The sequence below is a fragment of the Mesoplodon mirus genome (genome assembly GCF_964341445.2).
Source record: "Mesoplodon mirus genome assembly, chromosome: 5".
Lineage (NCBI taxonomy): Eukaryota > Metazoa > Chordata > Mammalia > Artiodactyla > Ziphiidae > Mesoplodon > Mesoplodon mirus.
Window position 1 is genome coordinate 15,385,768 of NC_138980.1, and position 23,207 is coordinate 15,408,974.

Here is a 23,207-nt window from a genome sequence, read left to right on the forward strand (position 1 = left end):
TATAGAAAAACTATAAAATGCATATAAGCAAATACCTTTAAATCCCTAAACCCCACCTCTCAGAGATAATGGCTTTTAACATTCTGTATACTGTATCTTTCTAGGATTACACAACCCTACATAATCTTTTCAACAGCTAATTAACTTTTGATAATCTATTTGAGAATTAGGCTAGAATGGAACATCAAGTTCAATACCAATAGCTCCCAAATACACACCTTCTCCAGTTCTACCGTTCTTAAGACCAGGAAATCTGCTCATCAATCATCTCTGGGTACTATCATGCAGGACTACCAAACACAGTTGTACAAGCTGTATGTGCACAACTGTACCCAGGAGCTCTACCTACTGGTTTTCAATTACTTCTCAATGTTCCACAATCCTGAAAATCACAGCCTTAGGTTCTGTCACTATCCAGGCACACAACATTTTTAGGTGTACTTGTTACAGGAGCTATGTTAAAGACATCTTCATATCTTTCTTGGACTACAATTATCCTGTCCTTTCTGGTTTTAAAACCATTATTCTTAGTGGGGAAAGAAAAAAGGATAAGCTAAATGAGGAGTGAAAATATGCCGTTTCTTTCTATTACCACTACACCATCTACTCCAAGTACACTGTCCCTTCATTCTACATGCTCTTGCTCCAAACAGTTGATTATTTTATTTGTTTTTAACTCTCCCAAATTCCTTAACCATTTTGGACAATTTCACATTAGTTGGGGCTTGGCCTTCTTGATACCATTCTCAAAGGTTCAGGCTACCTTTTTGTGTATCTCCATGCCCCTTTCTTCCATCTTCTGTCCAAGTGTATTTAAAATCAGGGAAATTCATGGATAATCACATGGGGTTCTACTTGTGCCTATCCACTGATAGGATTAGCAAATTATTAATCAGAACTTTAAATTTCAGAATCTCTCTGTCTTTAATCATATTTTCTTTTACAGTCTCTGGCCATGGCCTAATAAACTTAGCTCTTCTCTGAATTCTTCTAATTCTGGGGTACTTATCTGACTATCTTCTAGTTTCTACACTTAATATGAGAACACAGTCACTTTCCAAGGTTTATGTTAATTCTAATCACTAACCAAATCCTCCTAATTGGTTATGAACACACCCCTAGCCAATTCCCCTCTCAAACCCTCTGCTGAGAGAGGAAATGAACAGACAAGAACACATTATATAGCTGTCTTTTCAGGCCTCAATGGCTGCCACATCCCCATGGTCTATATATGAACTGGGAAAGCTGCATCCAAATCCTCCACCTGGCTGGGTAGTCTATGAGCTGGTTCTCAGAAGCCTGTGTGGTTATATCACTTAGGGTTACTGATTTGAGAAATAACAGCAGCAGAAACAGCTTCCTAAATATTCTCTGATCCACTGAATCAGAATCTCTAGATGGTGGGGACCAGAAATCTATATTCTTAAGAATTACTACCAGATAATTCTGACATGCTGGGAACTACTGCTTCATAGCAATAATATCCCTTTTAGACCTCACTGATCTCCCGCCACCTCAATATCTCACACCACTGGGCTATCCATGAGATTCTGCATAAAGAAGCTCATTATTAGACACATACTTCCTACTCTTTCAAATGCCACTGGTCCAATTCGGCAACATCTCAGTGAAATCTATGAGATTTGACTTATTTCATTTTGTTAATACTTTAAATTCACTTCATCCTTCTAGGGGGCAGCATGTTTTCGTTTCTCGGAAAATGCACTGGCTATAGAGCCATATAATCTGGGTTGAAGCAAATCAGTTTTCCTTTTTGGATGTCAGTCTGCCATAAAATAGGAATGATATTAAATGCCTAAGAAGGATCATCTCGTATAATCTGCATGATAAAACCCTCTGAGATAGGCTATAAATAGCCTCATTTTATAGAGAAGGAACTTCTTAACCTTGTTGGAAAGGTTAATAAGAGGCGGTAATTCAGGAGCCAGATACAAAGCAGGTACTCGATAAATGTCAGTCTCTCTTCTTCCCTCTTCTAGAAATTGCTTTAGCTGATATCACTGGTCAAGGAAGCTAAGCAGTATTCCCCTTCCTTGTTACTTTCTGCAGAGAAAATTTGACACACCTCCCCTAGCAAATCGCTAATTCCTCACTAATAGCTTGGAGTTAAGTCTCATACCCCTTAAATCTTTAAAGACGACTAGGAATCACACAGCCTCTATTTTGGGCACCTTGGAGTAGCTAGCCCCAGGAGCCATGGAGACCTTGTAACTTTCTGATTTCAAGACTATTCAGAACACAGAGGTTACTGAATAAGGGGGTCCATTTGCCTGAGCTAGAAAGTGCTCTGAAGGTGTTAAAGCTAAGCATTTTCTTAAGTATCAGTGTCTGGCTCTCATTCTCTCTATGGTGCTGAGACGCCCCCATCTCCTGCCACCCCCCTTCCCAAGGCAGTAAGAGGACACGTTATGGCCTCAGAAAATGAGTCCAGAACACCACACACACAGTGCTGAAGAAGTGCTGCTGTCGCTAATTATAGGCACCAGATGAAGGTCTGGAAATTTTTCAATAATAAATTAAAACAATTAAAAGGCAAAATTTTCAAAGCTCAATATGTAAATAACATTGTACCAAGATGAAACTCAAATGTGTAATGTCAGTCCAATGCCCTTGACTATAGCCAGTTTTAAGACAGCTGCTTAGATCATACAATTACAGAAACTTTTATTGTTTTAGAAACACATTTCAAAGAGCAGCTGCAAAGAAATTTCCTTCCCCACCCACCCCTGCCGTCCCTTCCCCCTCCCTAGTCACAGATCTAGTTGTAAAATCTGAAGTTAGAAACTTTCTTTCCTGACAGCAAAAGTCTGTCAGTGGATGCCTTTAACTTGGAATATACTGACCTAAGGATTCAGACACAAATGCTCAGGTCACGAAGTCCAACATTTTGTTATGCCAACAAAGTGGCACACACACCTACCTAAATGATGTCAGGATGAATCAATTCGGAAATCAGTGGGTGAATAATTAAAACTTCCTGGCAATAAATCGTACTGCAGGTGTTTCCTGCCTCTCTGGGCTTTTTTTTTTTTTAACTGACATCCTCAGAATACCCACCAGATGCTAGGCATATTATATACAATGTCTTTAATCTTCACAATATCTTATAAAGTATTATTATCATTCCCACACAGATAAGGAAACTGAGGCTCCAAAAAGTGAGCTCACATAACCATTAGGTGCAGGGGCTGGGATTCAAATGGAGGGGCTGTCAAATCCAACACCCATCATCTTTCCACTCTGTCATGCTGGATCTCTGGCCCTGCATCCAGCCTAAAGCCTACACTCTGGTTCTTCCACATCGCCCAAGACCTCTGATCTAATCTCTGTCACATTCACAGTCCATAAGGGTTTATCATCATCCTTACTTGAGGATGAGACAAAAGAATAAACCATGGCCAGGAAGGTAAGTGTTTTTAAAATTCTTAATTGCTTAGACACCTCACCAAACAGATCGCCAATGCTTATCGTCCTTCTTGAAGTACAATCTGTCTCTACTTCAAATGGTATAAATTTTCCCTTTAACAACAGTTCTTACAAACCACAAACTTAGCCTGCAGAAATTGACATTGCAGACTAAACATTTACCATGATTTTTAGAAAAGCATATCATAATTATCACTTTTTCCACTGAACCAAAAGGAGCCAGAGACCACAAACATTTTCCATTTTCCCTATACTGACAGGTACGATATTCACAGTAAGCATTAAAAAGTCAAAACTACAGACCGTTTTTATAGAATTAATGGTTTTCACAATCAAAAGAAGTCTTAAGTAGACTGTCAATTTCAACAAAGTAAAAATTCAAACTAAGGATCATCTACAGTAAAAGCTAAACACCAAAGCAGGATAATGATTAGTAAGTTGTTCCACACATTATTAAATCTAAGTATGAACAAACACATGGACCTGTTTCTCCCCTAATGCTCTTAAGGCGAGATCTGTGCTAAGGAACTAATGCCAGATTTAATCCAAGTCTACTAGACACTAACTAACACAATCAACTTGGCCAGCTTGTCCCCAGCTATTAGATTCATATGTATGATATATACTGACATATGTATATATGTTCAGATCAAATCCTGTTAAAACAAATAGCATTTTAACAAAAATATTTCCATGTCCCAGCCAATGGTCCGTTCATTTCATGTAATACTCGATACCACAAAATTCCACTTTAACAGAGATATGGACAATGCCTTAAAATTCGCTGTAATGAAAACTGAATTGTGTGCAATTATACTAACCATATTTATATACATAACACATGTTCATCTGTTCTGTCTCTTCTCCAATTCTGTACACTCCCCAAGAGAAGGGGCTGCCTCCGAACTATACTCTGCAAATCAAGAGAACTACAACAGTGCCACCTCGTGGATATTCTGTAAATATAAGTTGAGTTCCCTGGTGCTCGAAAATGTTTGAGAGGCAAAAAGTAAAAATAAACCAAAACAACAGAAAGCAAACAGAATGGATTTGCCTCAAAAAATGGGAGCGTAGCTTCATTTATTTAGAAGCACTTAAGAGGAACACGTATAATTGTCAACTTTAAAAACGACCCTCTCTCTTCTTGGTGTGAAATGTAGCATGAGTCAGTAGAACGTCTTGGGTGAGGGGGGTTCTGAGTTCTGGGCTGCACGTACAGAGGAGCTGCAGCACGTGTGCACTCATCTTACTCTAATTCACCTAATAATTCTCTCTCTCATGCAATTAGAAGCATAGCTCTTCTCTCCCACTCTCTCTCTCTCTCTCTTATAATTTAATTAAAAGTAAATGTTACTGAATTGGGGTGTAAACCATGTATACTTGAGGCCAGTTTAAGGCACTGTCCAGAGTAATCTTAACTGGAAGTGATTTCAGTTTTTGTACTAGCTTTTGCACCAACCCCCACCATCACCTGCAAAATCACAATAACCAAGATGTATGATCTTAGGCATTTCACCCAATTCTTTGATCCTTGGCTTCATAATCTACCCAATGAGAAACAGCACTAGGTGACGGCTAAGATCCCTTTCAGCAATTAAATACCATGATTCTAGAAAAAGAGGGTTCATGTTTTGCTTTTCTAGAAATACTAATTCAAGAATTGAAAATAATGCTACATTTCAGCATAAAAAGAACAGTAGGGTCAAAATTTTCTAAGCTAACTCTCAAATATCCTTAAAACACTCCCTTTGTAGAAAGTAAACTAACAAGTTCTAGAAGAGGGATTAGGAATCAGAGGCTGGCATGTCACTTTGCAGCCCCAGGTTTCAGGCCTGAGGCATGAGCCCAGGTCCTGTCTACTGTGGAAATACTTAGACTATGGAGTCGTGATGCACTGTAAATCACAGACAGGCTAAGAGAGAAGCTACTCTTTGAGGAGCCATCCAGAAGCTCTGAAAAAAGGGTAGGGCTGGTGGCAATGCTAACTGGTTTATCCCTGGCTATTTCTAGGCATACCCTGGCATGGCAGCTGTAACCTCCAGGTTACCCTGACCACATTAAAGGAGAATGTTCTGGCCAGCAGTCTCACATTCTCTTCAAGAGTGAAATCTCTCTATCTTACCTAGACAAACTTAAAATAAAAAATTTAAAAAAGAACACAGAGAGAAAAGAATTAACGAGTGACCAAAAATCAAAAAGGGGGACTTCCCTGGTGGCGCAGTGGTTAAGAATCCGCCTGCCAGTGCAGGGGACACAGGTTCAATCCCTGGTCTGGGAAGATCCCACATGCCATGGAGAAACTAAGCCCGTGTGCCACAATTACTGAGCCTGCACTCTAGAGCCCGCGAGCCACAACTGCTGAGCTCACGTGCCACAACTACTGAAGCCCACGTGCCTAGAGCCTGTGCTCCGCAACAAGAGAAGCCACCGCAATGAGAAGCCCGTGCACCGCAATGAAGAGTAGCTCCTGCTCACCACAACTAGAGAAAGCCCGCGCGCAGCAACGAAGACCCAATGCAGCCAAAAATAAATAAATAGACAACTTTAAAAAAACCCCAAAAAACAAAGGGGGATGAACAGGCAGAGCACAGCGGGTTTTTAGAGCAGTGAAACTGTTCTGTGTGACACTATAATGGTAGATACATGTCACTATACATTTGTCAAAAGCCACAGAATGTACAACACCAAGAGTGAAACTTGAAGTATGTACTTTGAGTGATAGTGATGTGTCAGTGTAGGTTCATGTATTGTAACAAATGTACCACTCTAGTGTAGGATGTTGATAGCAGGGAGGCTGTGCTGGGGGTTGTTGTGGGTGGGGGGGAGGATATGGAAACTGTACTTTCTGCCCAATTTTGCTGTGAACCTAAAACTGTTGTAAAAGTAGTCTTTTTTTTTTTTTTTTAACCAAAGTAAACTTAACTGGGGGGTGAGGAGGGAGAGAGAGAGAAAGAGAAAAGGGAGAGAAGGACACACTCATGCAGGGGTAGAATAGTGAGGGAGAGGATGCAGAAATAAGTTTTAAGAAATGTAATAAGACATGCTATCAATTTCCCCAATACTTTTCTGCCATTCCCTAAGTGTCACTTCAGATATAAATGAACGTCTTAAATTTGGGGACACTTCCCAAACACTGCAGGAAAAATTGTCCCATATTAAAAAAAAATACTTATAAAGGCAAAATGCAGATTCTATAGACACCACATCAAAATAAAAAGTACAGCATTAATTCACTAATGTAGCAATAGTATTGACCAATGATCAACACTATTAATCACAGAAACTGCCTACAGTTCCTAGATAGATGCTAAATTATAACTCCTCTTCAAGTACCACATATTAAAGTACAGTATGTGTCCCAAAGAAATGCTGTCTCACACTGTACTCATTCATTCATTTCACAAACACCTACTCGGGTCCGTCTAGGCTCTTGGGCTGGGCATTCTTCCACTTCTCAGCTTTTTAAAAGACAAGCATGGTTACCTGGTAAAGCAGTAATAAAGTCCCGCTGCAACATGGGCTTCAGGTAAGAGTTAATATGTCCATGCTGGTAATGACACATTCGTGAAATAAGGTGTTCCACAAATTCCACTTGATCTGATTCAGACCACTGGTCAAAATATTTAATACACAAGTCTTTTTCTTTTTGATAGTTTCCTTCTGATGGCCTCTTTCTGGAGACGATCACTGATGATGTTCCATTACTTATCTATTTTAGAAAAACAAAAAAGTAATTAGTTTGACAAGGAAAATAAATCTTAAGAGCATATCATCAGAAACATTTTTTTGCCCTGTGTATTTATTCTTAAAATGCCAGTTTTACCCTAAAGCCAAATTCTATTAATTAATTAAGCCAAACTTTATTAATTCAGGAAATAATTAAAAATGTATTCAGGGCCCATGTACTCGAATTAGTCACTAAAGTAATGATAAAGTTAGAGTTCTATCTAAAGCTAAATGGTGTCTTAAATCATCATTCTCCAATGCTTATTCCAAAACCGTGCTGTTATCAGTTAACTAATGTTGGAGAAGACCATCTTAGAAAAACTGTTCAACTTGGCAAAGTGGCAACTGATTGATTATTGATGGTTTGTTTTCCTTCCTCAAAGTTGGAAGGTAAAGCTATATTCACCTATGCAAATAGTTCTCACACTTGTGCATGCATCAGAATAACAAGAGCTTGTTAACACATAGACTGTCAGGCCCACCGAGGAGGTTCTGATCCTACAGGTCTGGAGTAGAGGCTGAGCACTTCCAACAAGTCCCCAGGTGATGCTGATGCTGCTGGTCTAGAGACTGCACTTCAGGGACCTCACTCTGAAAACCACTGGTCTATGTAACGGAGAAATCAGAGAGCAATTCAACCTAAAAAGCTTCATTTTACCTAACAGTTTCAATCTCCTCCGTATTATTTCCAGGGCTGCTAATTGCTGACGAAATCGTTTACAGACTTTCACTCTCTCTTTCAATCACCTACTCAGAAAGTGACCCAAGGTAAACCACATATGCCTGAAAAGTTCCTCATCTTATTTAGTTGGTTTATGGATATCCCACAGACTCCTATACTAATAGTTGCATCTCTCATCAAATCTACATGGTCCTTGCATAAAATCAGTATACTTTTTAAAAACTGAAACTAGGGCTTCCCTGGTGGTGCAGTGGTGGAGAATACGCCTGCCAATGCAGGGGACACGGGTTCGAGCCCTGGTCCGGGAAGATCCCACATGCCGCGGAGCAACTAAGCCCATGCGCCACAACTACTGAGCCTGCGCTCTAGAGTCTGTGAGCCACAACTACTGAGCTCACACGCCTAGAGCCCGTGCTCCGCAACAGGAGAAGCCAACGCCATGAGAAGCCTGCGCACCGCAACAAAGAGTAGCCCCCGCTCACCGCAACTAGAGAAAGCCCGCGCACAGCAATGAAGACCCAACACAGCCAAAAATAAATAAATAAAATAAATTTTTAAAAAAACCCTGAAACTACATACACTGCACCTGGACAACAATATCCAAAAAAATCTAAATCCCTAGACTGAAGCCACAACTGCTACTGATATTATGAGGCTCAGTAATTTCCCCGTTTACAAACAAAAGAACCTCAATACTTTCATCAAACATTTGCCAAGCCATCTGTCCATCACTATTCTGAATGCCCCTTCATGTGTAACACTAGAAGGAATAACATATAAGAGTATTTTGAAAACTGAAGAATTGTATCACAAACATCCATTAATTCCATTAGGAGCTTATTTCAGAAGTCTTACATGGGAAGAACCAAGAGCTTTTGTTATCAGTATATCCCCTAACTTAAAGTGAACTGAACCCATCCCAGAAAGAAGACATCCTTTGTAAATATCCAAAGGAGTCTTTGGCCTTCCTTGGTAAAATCTTAAAAAGCCTTCATATCTGAAGTGAGTTCTTATGTCGACATTTAGAGGTATAAACCTGGAAGGCATTAATCTCCCACCTCACTTATCTTACCACTTCCTTGTCTGAGAACGTTTTTTCCCTTATAATTTGGGTGAGGGAGAGCTCACTGACACCGGACACCACCAGGGGGCAGCATTGAACAGAGATTTTTGATGTTGCTTGTAGTAAAACATTCATATCAAACAGAACCAAAACATCAGCATTAAGAACAGATGAAGTAAAAATTCTTTGCTGTGGTGAATATCAGCTAGCATAAGGAGCACCTTTGCTACTTCTAAGCATAAGGATGTTCACCATAATGTTATAATAAAATTCAGAAAAAACTACCCAGTTACAGGCAACTGATTAAAGTGAATTATAATACATCTACACAAAGTACTACAATGCAGCCATTAGAATTAGGTTTATAAAGTAAGATTTTAATAACAAGAGAACATGTTTATGAAATAGTATTAGGGACAAAAGAATTTTATATAGCATATGATCACAATAATTTGTGTGACGGGGAACACGCCAAGAAAAAGTAAAGAATATAAATGAAAATGTTAAAAGTGCCTAATCTTGAGAGAGAAAGCTACATATTTTTTCCTTCCCCTTTTCTTTCTATATTTTTTTCATAATAACTTGCCAAAATAATTGCTTTCGTAACAGGTTAAATATAATTATGGTAACAACTTGCATTTGTGTACTGCTTTATTGTTTATAAAATACTTTTATCTCACTTGATAAGCAAAAGGGTTATTATTTCATTTACAGAAGGGTTCCTAACCATCTAGCCTCCTTAGAGCATCGGCATACCATTAACTAGTTGACTGAAAGGCAGATGGAAAAAAAAAAAAAACCTGAAAGCTAAAGTGTTAAGAACCACTGTGAATTGAAAATCAATAGTAAATTAAGAGAATCCTGTCGCAAAATACCAGACGTGGAGGGAACAGCAGTCAGTCTGCACATGTTCCCCCTAAAATAACAGTATGTGCCCAATTCTACAGCACATTTTCCATTTCTATTTCTAACCACCTGCTTGGCCCAGAAAGATCTTCCTGGAATTGCACTGCTTTGTTTCTTTTCATCGTAAATTTGTTGGGGACACTTTGTTCTTGCTAACTCCTTTGCTTCAAATCAAATGAACCCAGAGAACTTTTTTTAATCATTATTCTCTTCAGATTTAGATTTGTTTTGCTTTTAATTGTATCTTCATGAAGGGAAAAATTATGTGTACCATAATGGTCGATGAAAACACCAAATCATGAAACTTTATATGCTCTCCATCCCGCGCCTTACAAAAAAACTGGAGGATTGGAAGGAAAACTGGAAAACTAAAATAGAGCTAGGAGAGAAGGAAACTGAACTCAAAAGGAAAAGGCAAACAAATAGGAAATGGGGGAGAAGGGTGACGGTTGGGAGAAAAGGTCAGTGCATACGCTGGTATGCGGCATGGTGCCATTCTGATGACAAAGGACACCACCACTGTCCATCTTTGGCTTAGACAGTGGCCCCAGAGACGGAATATTTTGGGCTGCAGCCAACTTCAGAAACTTGGTGAGAATTCCTAAATTCTTTACTATTCATAATGACACTTCCCTAAGGAACAGAAGATAAATTAGGGTGGATTCTTTTTTTTTTTTCTTACGTGGACCATTTTAAAAGTCTTCATTGAATTAGTTACAATATTGCTTCTGTTTTATGTCTTGGGTTTTTGGCCCTGAGGCATGTGGGCTCTTAGTTCCCCGACCAGGGATCGAACCCCCACCCCCTGCATTGGAAAGTGAAGTCTTAACCACTGGACCACCAGCGAAGTCCCAGGGTGGATCCTGAAACTAGCAGAATTGCACAAAAGAAAACAGAAGTACTTGGCTCTTAGTTTCACTGAGGACAGGAGCTGAGGGAGCATCTTATCGACAGTAAGTCAATTGCTATCTTAGCTGTGCGCCGTCATTCCTACCTGCCAAAGAGTATTTTTCTTTGGGGACTCATCTTCATTTTGATCCTCCATAACTGAAGTGTTCTAAGGGGGGAAAAACAGGTTATTTGAATTATGCCGAGTTTTGCAAATCCTAAATAACTACACCAAAATATAGTTTTGAAAACCCAAACTGGAGTGTACCAACACCAACCCAAGAGCTGTTTGGCTTGTGGCTAACACATGCCATTTTGGGTCAACAAGGGTGTTTTCATCTTTGATCAATCATTAGTTAGTGGTTGGACAAAAGTAAGCATAAAGTCTTTATGAAGGTTGGGTGTACTTAGAAAACAGGCTAAATTATGGGAGTGGGGCTGAAGCTCTACCTCAACCATCCCTGTTATTCTTTTAACCTGAAGAAAGAAGGCCCTGAGACCCACTAAGTTCCTGATGATTGCACAAAACATTTACTAGAATGTCTGCTACTCAGTAGCCCACCCCAGCCATCAGCAATTAGAAGTGACAAAGCCCTGGAAGCCCCCCTGCCTTTCTCTTTCCTCCCCTGATGGCCTTGTTTTTCTGGAATGGCTTTGCAATCTCCCCTAGCAAGCATGGTGGGTGCCCCAACCTTTTCCCTTAAGAGGAGGATGCTGTTAGCCAGCAACAATCTGGCTTGCCTTGGGAATGCATTAGCTTTTGATTTTTGTGTTTACTGCACAAAGAGGCACTGTGTATTCTTTCTGGTGACCTAGTCGCTCAATAGATGCCCATTAACTGGAGATTATACATGATTGGATTTTCCCTTTTGAAGCTCCTACCTAATAGCTAAATGGAAACTTAATGAGAAGGGGAAGTGGGAGAGTTGTGTTCTGAAAGGAATAACAACTCATTTATGGATAGCAGTCTCTCTAAGATTCCTTCCCAAACCTAAAATTCCAAGATTGGGGTATAAAATTTAAACTATAACATTTGTCCCGTAGTATTAGTCCAAAAGATTCTATAGATCTATTTAAGTTGTCAAGTGTTTACAAGAGCTTGTTTACTGCCTATAGGGAATAAGCCTACCTCTCAAATTTTCCCTGTTTTTCCTTTATGTTCATCAAGTTGTAAAATGTTTGGGCACATACAGTATTTCCAAACACTCCATTTGAAAATACCCAACGTAGGTGGTGGCAGAAGAATCACCACTGGACACTAGTGCTCTGCAGGTCTCACAGCAGGCTCTGATCAGAGATGTAGAATGAGGGCGTCCCTAGTGGCACAGTGGTTAAGAATCTGCCTGCCAATGCAGGGGACACGGGCTCGAGCCCTGGTCCGGGAAGATCCCACTTGCCGCGGAGCAACTAAGCCCGTGCGCCGCAACTACTGAGCCTGCGCTCTAGAGCCCGCGAGCCACAACTACTGAAGCCTGCGCACCTAGAGCCTGTGCTCCACAACTAGAGAAGCCACCGCAATGAGAAGCCTGCACACCGCAACAAAGAGTAGCCCCTGCTCTCAGCAACCAGAGAAAAAACCTGCGTACAGTAGCAAAGACCCAAGGCAGCCAAAAATTAAATAAATGAATAAAATAAAATAAATTTAAAAAAAAGAGATGTAGAATGATGTAGTAGAAAAGCCAAAGGCTTTGAAACCAAAGAGAGAAGTTGGAATCCAGATTTGGTCACTCCTCTGTGTGTGTGTGTGTGTGTGTGTGTGTGTGTGTGAGAGAGACAGAGAGACAGAGAGAGAGAGAGAGAGAGCGAGCGAGCGAGCGAGCGAGCCTGAGCAAGTTTTTCTACCCATGGACAAATACAAACCACACAAAGTTGTGGGGGTTGAGACTACCAGCACAGTGCCTGGTGTATAGTGGGTATTCAAAAACTCTGTTTACGCCCTGCTTTGAAGATACTACTGTCCCCCAGGTGTTATCTTCTCATGCTTTTCTAACTTCAGACTTTGACAGAAAGACTCCAGATGGTTGCCTAATAGGGAAAACCCACTGGCTTCCTTGATAAAACCTTACAAGCCGCATAACACCGAGGTCTGCAATGGGGAAGGGGGCCAGGAGGGCAGGGCTCAATATGTTAAAGTCAACCATGAGCTAGAGAGGAAGGAAGTGTGTCCAAGTGTCCAAAGCAGGTCTAAAGTGGTGGCAGCAATAAATTATCCTGAATGGGAAAGGGGGGATGAAGAATAGAGAAACACAAGTAGTACTCCTCCCTCAAATTTTCCTTTTACTGCTATCTTGTAGGACTTAGGGATTAATAAAGCTGACAGGTTTCCTTAGGGGAATGAACAAAGTGGGAACAGTGACTCAGTATATCACCTGGATCTGACTGGTAGTTACAAAGGCATCCTTGCAATATCACAATGTCCTGGGTTCTGAGAGAGTGGCAAGAAAAAAGAATGGCTGGGAACATGGAGAGGGGAGCGTGCCAAATGGAAGAGAGACGGGAAGTAAGTGCCCGCTCCCTCGTCTCCAGGCAGCCCAGGAAATGTGTGAAGGAGGTATATGTGCAAAGGGCTTTAACTCCAAACTTTTAAAACACAGGAGTCTGAATCCACCAGAGCTATTCTGACGTAAGCTACCTCAATACTTTCCTCACTCAGGGAGGAAACAAAAAAACGTCAGAAGTTCCTGCGGACTACACAAAAAACAACCGTCTTTCCAGTAAGAAAATTTAATTCTTCCTTTCATTCCAAAACAGAGAAATGGTGTTTATTTACATAGCTGAGAAGGAAACAACCCCTCTGATAAAAATAGCAACGACTCTCTTAAGGCTTGATGAAAGTGGATAAAAACATACAATTTAGTAAAACTGCATTTAATAGAGCCCTGTGAGGGCTGGAATACATTTTTTTTTTCAATTTCTCTTACAAAGCCTTCAGGAAAAGATGCCAAAGGGAAAAAGCTGCCCTCGAGCTACACTGATCAGAGGATCATTTCCAAAGAGTAATCCAGGTGACACAAGAGATGCTCAGAGGAAAAAGGGTCCTGGGGTCTAATTAAGTTTAACAAATGCTGCATGCTCACGTGTGTGCTCTCCCCCGCCGCCCTTCTTCCTTTCCAACACACACACACCCCCCACAACGCACTTCGTAAAGATACTAAAGGCTCCAACATCTCATAATTTAAAAAATCAGGTTAGATTAGTTTAACACAGCTACCCCTAATTTGTTGGGTATGGCCACCCCCCTTTTACACTCTCTCAATAAGAGCTCAGCACACTGGCAAACAGTGGACTAGGACAGTAGCATGGCACAATTCCTTCCTCCTCCCAATTCACTACATGAATACTGCTGGGAGACAAAGGAAATGCCCACTTTTGGTAAACACAATATATACCTCTCCTATTCCTCATCATCTTATGTGGGGATAAGAATGGGTGGCAAGCATCGAAAATTCTAAGAGCCACAGGTTTTTTTCTTAGTCACTTTGACTGGGCTTCCTGGTGGTGCAGTGCTTGAGAACCCACCTGCCAATGCAGGGGACACGGGTTCGAGCCCTGGTCCGGGAAGATTCCACATGCCGTGGTACAACTAAGCCCGTGCACCACAACTAGTGAGCCTGCGCTCTAGAGCCCGTGAGCCACAACTACTGAAGCCCACAGTCCACAACTACTAAGGCCTGTGCACCTAGAGCCCCGTGCTCCACAACAAAAGAAGCCACTGCAATGAGAAGCCCGTGCATCACAATGAAGAGTAGCCCCCGCTCGCCCCAACTAGAGAAAAGCCTGCACACAGTAACGAAGACCCAGCGCAGCCAAAAATAAATAAATAAATAATCATTTTGACTTTTATTCCTTAACGGTTTAATAGACAAAAGGTCACAAGTTCAAGGGTGAGGTAAGAAAAAACAATTAGCCTTCCTTCCAGGAGAAAAGGAAGGTGGTTTCCTACATCCAAGCTCTCAGATGAAACCATGAGGTAAGCCAATCTGAGAGGTGAAATCCTCTTTTAAGTCTCCAACACTTCTGGGAAAGGAAAGTTCTTTGAAATACCAACCTGGCTTAATCACTTCCTACCCTCCTCCTCATCATCTCTTTCCTCCTACACCTACCAAGAAGCATCACATGCAAACAAATAAAAAACGTAGACCTTCCTACTACCAATGGAAGATACAATCTAGGAAGCAGCAGCTAGACTCTAGGGCAGATCAACCTCAGTACTAGTGACATTTGGGGCCAGATTAATTCCATGGTGCGGGGGTGGTGGTGGTGATGGTGGTGGCTGTCCTGTACAATGTAGGATGTCAGGCAGCATCCCTGGCGTTTCCCTGCTAGTTGCCAGCAGCAACCCCCTCCCCTGCCCTAACTGTGATAACCAAAAATGTCTCCAGATTGCCAAATGTCAGGGGTGGGGATTGGGGGCACAGGGCAACAAAACTGCCCCCTCCACTTGAGAGCCACTGCTTTAGGGGTGTGAGCCCCTAAACTCGCTTCCTTAGGAAATTATACTAAAAAATCACCGCCATCTCAGGCCTGGCCTTTCTTTCTCTTCAGGTTTCTTTTCCTTTAACCCCTGTGACAGTATGTGATTTCTTCAAATACAGCCTGACCGCACCATAGTCAAGTAGTTCATAGAGTACACAGATATCTAAATTCTGGGGTAAATCCTGCTTGCCCTTCAATGCCTATCCAGGAAAACTTGATATAAGGAGTTCTTTACTAGAGATCCATGGGCTTGGGGGTGTGGATGAGGGTGATAAATATCATGAAGTCATACACAAAAGTTAGTGTGTATACAGTCCTCCAGAAAGAAGATCCAGAGCTTTCATTAGATCTCAAAGGTGTCTCAAATGTAATAAAATAGCAAAGCATGTCTTTGACCAAATAGGCGGCCAGGGTGGATGGAGCCTAGGTATACGTGTTTTGCTTTGCTTTAATTTAAAGTTCTCCAGGTAATTTTTATGTATGTCTCTGCTTTAAAATCACTGCTATGGCAAAATGATGTGGTCCATGTAGTACCACCATCCTAAGGAAATTGCACTGATACCGTCATGACAGACTCCATCCCAATATGTGATATTTCAGAACTACCAAATACCATGAGAATCTAATGCCTGTTCCTTCTCTTATAAAGCCTTCAGAAGAAGATGCCGAAGGGAAAATGATGCTCTTAAGCTACACTGATCAGAGGATAATTTCCAAAGAGTATTCCAGGTAACACAAGAGATGTTCAGAGAAAAAAGGGTTCTGAGGTCTAATTGAGTTTGACAAATGTGGTGCACTGCATGAGTGTTCCCCCCACTCCACTCCCAGAGGTTACGATATACTTCGTTAAGATACTAAAGGCTCTGTAACATCTCATAATTTAAAAATCAGGCTAGGTTAGTTTAACCTAGCTTTCCCAAGTTTGTTGGATATGGCCACCCCCCTTTCACACTCTCTTAATAAGAGCTCAGTACATACTGGCAAACACAGGACTAGGGCAATAGCATGGCATGATTCCTTCCCCCTCCCAATTCACCAGACAAATACTTTGAGGGGGGGGCGGTGGGCAGGGAGGGCCAAGGAAATGCCCACTTTGGTAAACACAACATATTCCTCTCCTATTTCCCATCATCTTTCCCAGTCTGCTATATGGGGTTAGTCTGTGTAAAAGCACAGCAGGCTCTAAGCAGTGATATATCTTTGCCAGTAGGTGCCACCAACTAACACAGAATATATTTCACTTGGAAAATTCCCTAGTTTAAGAGTTATGTAAGAGGAATCAATTTCCTACTTTAAAAATCCTACAAATTCTGCATTTTGGCTTTCATGATGAGAAATGCTTATACAATGTAAGGTTTTCATATCAAAAACATCTTTACTCCTGAGAGGAAGCAAAAACAAAAACAAAAACAAAAACCTTACAAAGGATCTAGAAAACATGTGGGCACTTTGCCCTTTTCTCTTGTGTTTTTAAATGTTTGGATTTAAGAAATTAAGGATAGGGCTTCCCTGGTGGCGCAGTGGTTGAGAGTCCGCCTGCCGATGCAGGGGACGTGGGAGAGGCCACAACAGTGAGAGGCCCACGTACCGCAAAAAAAAAAAAAAAAAAAAAAAAAAAAAAAAGAAATTAAGGTTAACAGATACATTGTGCAAAATGTTATTAGATAACTTTAGTCTCTGTACTATGCTAGTTTCACACACTGTCTTTTTCTTAACATTTAAAAAAATTTATTTTATTGAAGTGTAGTTGATTTACAATGTTGTGTTTTAATTTCTGCTGTACAGCAAAGTGATTCAGTTATATATATATATATATATGCATTCTTTTTCATATTCTTTTCCATTATGATTTATCACAGGATATTGAATAGAGTTCCCTGTGCTATACAGTAGACACACATTGTCTTTTAATCTTCAGAAAAAATATGTAAGTAGACATTCCAATTTTACAGAAGAAACTGAGGAGCAGAGAAATAAGTAACTGGATCAGATCTAGGTCTGTTCTACTCAGAAATCAATGTACTTTCTATACAGAAAAATACAGCTCAGGTGTTTTCCAACTGCTGGTTGTAGCCTATGAAATCAATTTAATGGGCTGTAACCAGCACTTTAAAAATAAAAAGCGAAATTGAATCCAGGCATTCCCCTGCCCACAAGGGTAAGCATAACAAAAAACACACAGAAAGGCTAAAAGCAATAAGCAAAACATAACAGGAAAATTCAAATTAAAAGGAAAGCAAAAGTCATTATTGAAAGGAGAGCAATATTCAAGTCAAACCACTGAATAACATAAAGAGCTTTAAAACTCTCTAAAAAGCAAAAATCTATAAAGAGGATAATGTGTGCTTTTATATACTGAATAAAATTCCACAAAGTACAAAAAAGTTAGAAATATTTTTTAAGCACCTTTTCATCTTCAACAGATCAAGCAGACCAACCAACAAACAACACTTGATTTTCCATGGAACGTTAAAAACAACAACAACAAAAAACTGATAGAGAATCCTAGGTCACAGAAGAAATCTCAAATACAGTTAGAAAGCAGGAAGAGATTATACATTTGAGAGCAGGCCAAGCATAAAAGTCTAGATTTAGTTTACCAATTATTACTTGCAAAAATTCCAAAGGTAAATACACAGAACAATGACTGGCACAGGCAAACCAAACACCTTTGAATTGTTATTGTTAATGCCAGCTTGGCCCCCAATCTAGCCTACAATTCTTCCCCCTTAAACCCAAATCTTACCAACACGTTGTTGGGAAATGAGATCAATGGAAAGCCAGAAGCATTCATTTGGAAGAAGAAGAGACAAGCTTGTCCAAAAAAGCAGCCCCTATCTCTCATACCACTCTTGCAACTCAAGGAAGAAAGCCATGAATAAATACATCTATACATACATGACTTTTTAATACAATGACTCCGGCCACCAGTAAGCACAACTTAATCAGAAACCTTCTCCTCCTCCGCACATACACTAAAATGTAGAAACAAACTAGCTGTTTTCTTTCTACAATATAATGAAACTAAAAAGTAATAAAAAAATTTAAATCCATTGGGAGTTTGACTGAAATCACTGCAACATGCTATTTCCAATGTAGTAAATTTCCTTCCAACTTACCTAACCTGTAGTTCCACTCAAATTTTTAACAAGTATTTGGCTGCTATTAACATTACATGACAAGATAATACTAAGGTATCTGGAAGAATAAATATAGGAGAGTTTTTCTTCCTTTCCTCACCACGAATTTTTTTTTTTTTTTTTTGCGGTACGCGGGCCTCTCACTGCTGGGGCCTCTCCCATTGCGGAGCACAGGCTCTGGACACGCAGGCTCAGCGGCCATGGCTCACAGGCCTAGCCACTCCGCAGCATGTGGGATCTTCCCGGACCGGGGCACGAACCCGTGTCCCTTGCATCAGCAGGTGGACTCTCAACCACTGCGCCACCAGGAAAGCCCCACCAATTATTTTTTAAAAGAGGGGAATGCCTATGTTATTATATATTAAAATTTTTCTTAAAAGCTATAATAATTAGTGTGGTACTAACAAAGCAAGACCAATGAAACAGAACAGTAAGTCGAGAAACATTCTTTTACACTTACAATTTGTGTATGATGAAGTTAGAACTTCAAATAGGGGAGAAAGGGATCATTTAAGAAAGAGTATTAAAAATAAAAGTTAGGGCTTCCCTGGTGGCGCAGTGGTTGAGAGTCCGCCTGCCGATGCAGGGGACACGGGTTCATGTCCCAGTCCGGGAAGATCCCACATGCCACGGAGTGGCTGGGCCCGTGAGCCATGGCCGCTGAGCCTGCGCGTCAGAGGCTGTGCTCTGCAACGGGAGAGGCTACAACAGTGAGAGGCCCGCGTACCGCAAAAAAAAAATTAAAAAATAAAAATAAAAGTTAAATGCTACCTCATGTCACATACCAATATATACTATGGATAAAAAGAACCAAGTGTCAAAAACTCTAAAACCATAAAATGACTAAAAGCAGCTACCAAACAGAAATAAAATTTAGATTTGACTAAAAAATTTTTTTAGCTTAGGAATGTTCATAATCAAATTTTAAAGACAAATACATTGGGGGAAATATTTTGACATATGGTAAATAACTTACCATATGAAGATCTCTTATAAATTAGTTAGGAAACCAAAATTAATACTTTAATAGTCAAATAAGCAAAGAGTAACTACCAATACTGCAAAACAAGAAATTTAAATGGCTGTCAAAAATGAACATGTACATAACAAAGAAGGATGTAATTTTTCACCTATCAAATTAGTAACTTTAATTTTTATATACTTTATAGGAACTGGGCTCTTTGGTAGGATTATAAATTGTTACCTTTCAGAAAATATTTATCAACATATAACTTCAAAAATTACTACATAACACTGGATATAATTTAACTTACAGCAACTTATCCTAAGGAATTGTAGACCTACACAAAATTGTAGCTACAACAATTTATAACACAGAAAAACAGAAAACAATGTAAATGTCTAACAAGAGGGTTTGGACATCATTTAAATATATGATACAACAGGAGAAAATTTAAGTTCTTTTAAAAAACTTTTCTATTGAAGCATAATACATATACATTACATACATAAATACATATATACACACACACATATATTACACACACATAGATACATATACTCGTGTATATAAAGTCTAGATATAAATTTTATTTCTTACTGTAAAAACACTGAAAACCCCTGGTTAAGGTATTAGAGTACAACGAATCCCATACTGCAAAACTTACCACCTTTTCAGTTTTCTTTCAGTTCTCCTAATTATATCAAACGATATTTTCATATCTCTCTAATACCTTCACTTGTCTGTTCTTAACAAAAAGAGCTGGTCTCCTGTTCAGTTTACTGTAACATACAGTATCTGGCTAGAATTTCATTATAGGTTTTGTTTTTAACGGTATTTATTTTTACAGTAACCTATCTCAGTAAGTTGCCATTATTTCATGGCAACTTACAGTGATGCATAAGTTGCAGTGATGCATAGTTCCCTCTTCTGATTTTTCAAAGAAAGCAGATTTTAAAAATATGTGAAGTAGAAAAAAAGAACAAACGCTATGCATATATCAAAAACTGTGAAGGCCGCAGTCACCTGTCTAAAACTGGTGAAATACTATCTAAAAAGAAGAGTGACATGAAAAATGGTCTAAACTACATTAGATGGGAAAAAAAGCCAGTCAAAATATGTCTGTATTACCCCATCTTTACAAATAAAATTTTATCTATTTATTTATTTAGAAAAGCAACTAGATAAAGTGTGTTAAAATGCTAACAATACTATCTCTGTAATTTTTATTTTCTTTTTCCTTATATAGCCCATCTACATTTTCCTTAAAGACACATCTCTTTTTAATAACAACGAACAGTGATTTTTTCAAAATGAAACTTAAAAAAGTAAAAGATCTACATCAAGACCCCAGATATATATGCTCTAGTTTAAAGAAAGAGAAACTAGTCACTGAAACTTCCAGCAGAGTCAGATGCTGCCGCATGTCATCTGACCTCTCTATGCCTGTTTCCTGATCCATAAAACTGAAGTGAAAACAGAGCCTCCCTGACAGAAAATTTAAAAAGATAATCCTGGCACTTAATATGGGCTCCTTTAGTCAAATTTAACCTCCACAGGACAGAGGTGTTTGACTGTTTTATTCATTCTGTATTCTTTTTTTTAATTATTATTAATTAATTTATTTATTTATGGCTGTGTTGGGTCTTCGTTTCTGTGCGAGGGCTTTCTCTAGTTGTGGCAAGTGGGGGCCACTCTTCATCGCGGTGCGAGGGCCTCTCACTATCGTGGCCTCTCTTGTTGCGGAGCACAGGCTCCAGACGCGCAGGCTCAGTAGTTGTGGCTCACGGGCCCAGCTGCTCCACAGCATGTGGGATCTTCCCAGACCAGGGCGCGAACCCGTGTCCCCTGCATTGGCAGGCAGATTCTCAATCACGGCGCCACCAGGGAAGCCCTCATTCTCTATTCTTAGCATTTAGAATAATTCCTGACACACTACTTAAGTACAGAAGTATAATAAATATCTACTAATAATATTATCTATAGTTATTACAATCTTCCTGTTAATTGTAAAGGCCAAAACTGTAATTTTGTTTCTGCTTACTCCTTTTCCATATTTTCCAAACTGTCTACAATGAGCAAGGATTCAAAATGTAGGGGAAGAAAAACATGCAACACCATTTCTGGTCCTCACAGAAAGTAGCAAGAAATAAAATCTATTTTCAGAAAGGCAGTCACCCTTATCACAGCCAAAGTATTCATTTACCTAGGTAAAAGAAGAACATCTCATTAATTATTTGACTGTTTAAAAAGGTCCAAAAGAAGCACAGACACAAGTCTGCTGGGGTCTCCCTAAGAAAGCAGACAAGGAGTGGCAGCATGTGCACTTAAATGCTTCCTAGGGCTTAACACTTTGGAGAGAACTTTAAAGTAAAACTTGTAAATGTTTCATATGCACTAAAGGAAGCCAGAAAAAGAAGGTGCTTTAGAAGTGGTAACAGAATAATGGCCAAAAGATCCTGAGTTGTGAAAAATGGCGGAAGGCGTCAGTCTGCTGAAGTGTAAAGAGCAGGCCTTCAGAGCCAGGAGTCCCCAGTGCAAATCCCAGGCTCTGCCAATTACAAACTGTGACTTCCGGTAAGTCACTTGACTTCTCTCTCAGATTCGGTTTCCTCTTTTATAGGACAGGGATAATATTGCCTATGTTGCAGGAATAGAAATAACATGTGCAAAGTACCTACAACATAACATTGCTCAGAGGGGAAAAAATAATACACCAGAAAAACAATTTTACTCTTTTGCTTCTACTATAAATCATTTTAAAAGAAATATGAAAGCATCTATCAGTGATGTCAGGCAAAGCTAGAGAAATACCATCCCACATCAAAATCATTTCTCATATTACTGTGTTCAAGGGTAACTTAACAGACTCAGCAAAGATTTCAAACATGAAATCTACCCAAGAAATTGTAAAACAATGAATTATATTGAATATTTATAATAACAGTAGCTACCACTTATTGAATACACTTTAGAGATTATATCATTTAATGAAAACTGGGGAAAGGAAAGCAAAACCACCAAAAACTTAAAAGAGTAAGAGATGATGAATTTAACACAATACCAATCAAAACTCCAGCAGGCTTTACCACCACCCCACCCCACCCCACCCCCCAGCAAAATGAGCTGATTTTAAAATTCATATGGAAATATACAGAGTGAAGGCAATCTGGAAGAACTAAGTAAGAGAATTTACACTATGAAATATCAAGATCTAAAATACAGCTATTGTAACAAAGAGAGTGTTATATAGGAATAAAAGTAGACAAATTGATCAACAGAACAAAACAGCATCCAAACTCAGATTCACACATATGAGTTCACTTGACTGAACACTAAGGCAACACTTCAGTGCAGTGGAGAAAAAATGCTCTTTTCAATAAAAGACCGTATCAACCGGATATCCTTATATTTTGAGCCCCACTCTCTCACCAAGGGGGGGAAAAATCTATTCTAGATAGACTGCAGATCTAAATGTAAAAGGTAAGCTTTTAGAAGAAACCACAGAACATCTTCATGACCTTGGAATAGCTAAAGCTTTCTTAAACAGGACAAAGCAACTGCTAACCAGAAAGAAAAATCTGATAAATTGGATTATAATGAGGAATTTCTCTTCACTGTAAGCACAATTAAGAGACTGAAAAGAAGATTAAAATGTTCTAAAACTGATTTATACTGATGGTACAACACTGAACTGCATACTTGAAATGGATGAATTTTATGATATGCAAAATATATCTCAATTTTTTAAAGGAATTAAATTTAAAAGAAAAAAGGCAACCCACAAAGTGAGAGCTTGATTATATATCCAGAACATTACAAAACAAACAAACCCTCACTTCAAATCAATAAGGAAAGCAAACACATACACCCCCCACCCCCTAAAAAAAGGTGAAACACTTATATGAGCAATTCACA

General features: G+C 39.5%; 1 protein-coding gene across 7 annotated transcripts in view; it reads right to left on the reverse strand.

Annotated features, from left to right (window-relative positions):
- FBXW11 (F-box and WD repeat domain containing 11) overlaps positions 1-23,207 on the reverse strand; it is a 132,023-nt gene that overhangs the window by 35,386 nt on the left and 73,430 nt on the right. For 5 of the 7 annotated variants that reach the window (XM_082623860.1, XM_082623863.1, XM_082623864.1 and 2 more), the window contains 2 exons: positions 10,819-10,881; positions 6,931-7,156 (listed from right to left, as the gene is read on the reverse strand). In XM_082623860.1, the coding sequence (XP_082479986.1) occupies positions 6,931-7,156; positions 10,819-10,881 (289 nt within the window). The remainder of the gene's footprint in view (positions 1-6,930; positions 7,157-10,818; positions 10,882-23,207) is intronic. The other 2 variants (XM_082623865.1, XM_082623866.1) reach the window with 1 other exon arrangement.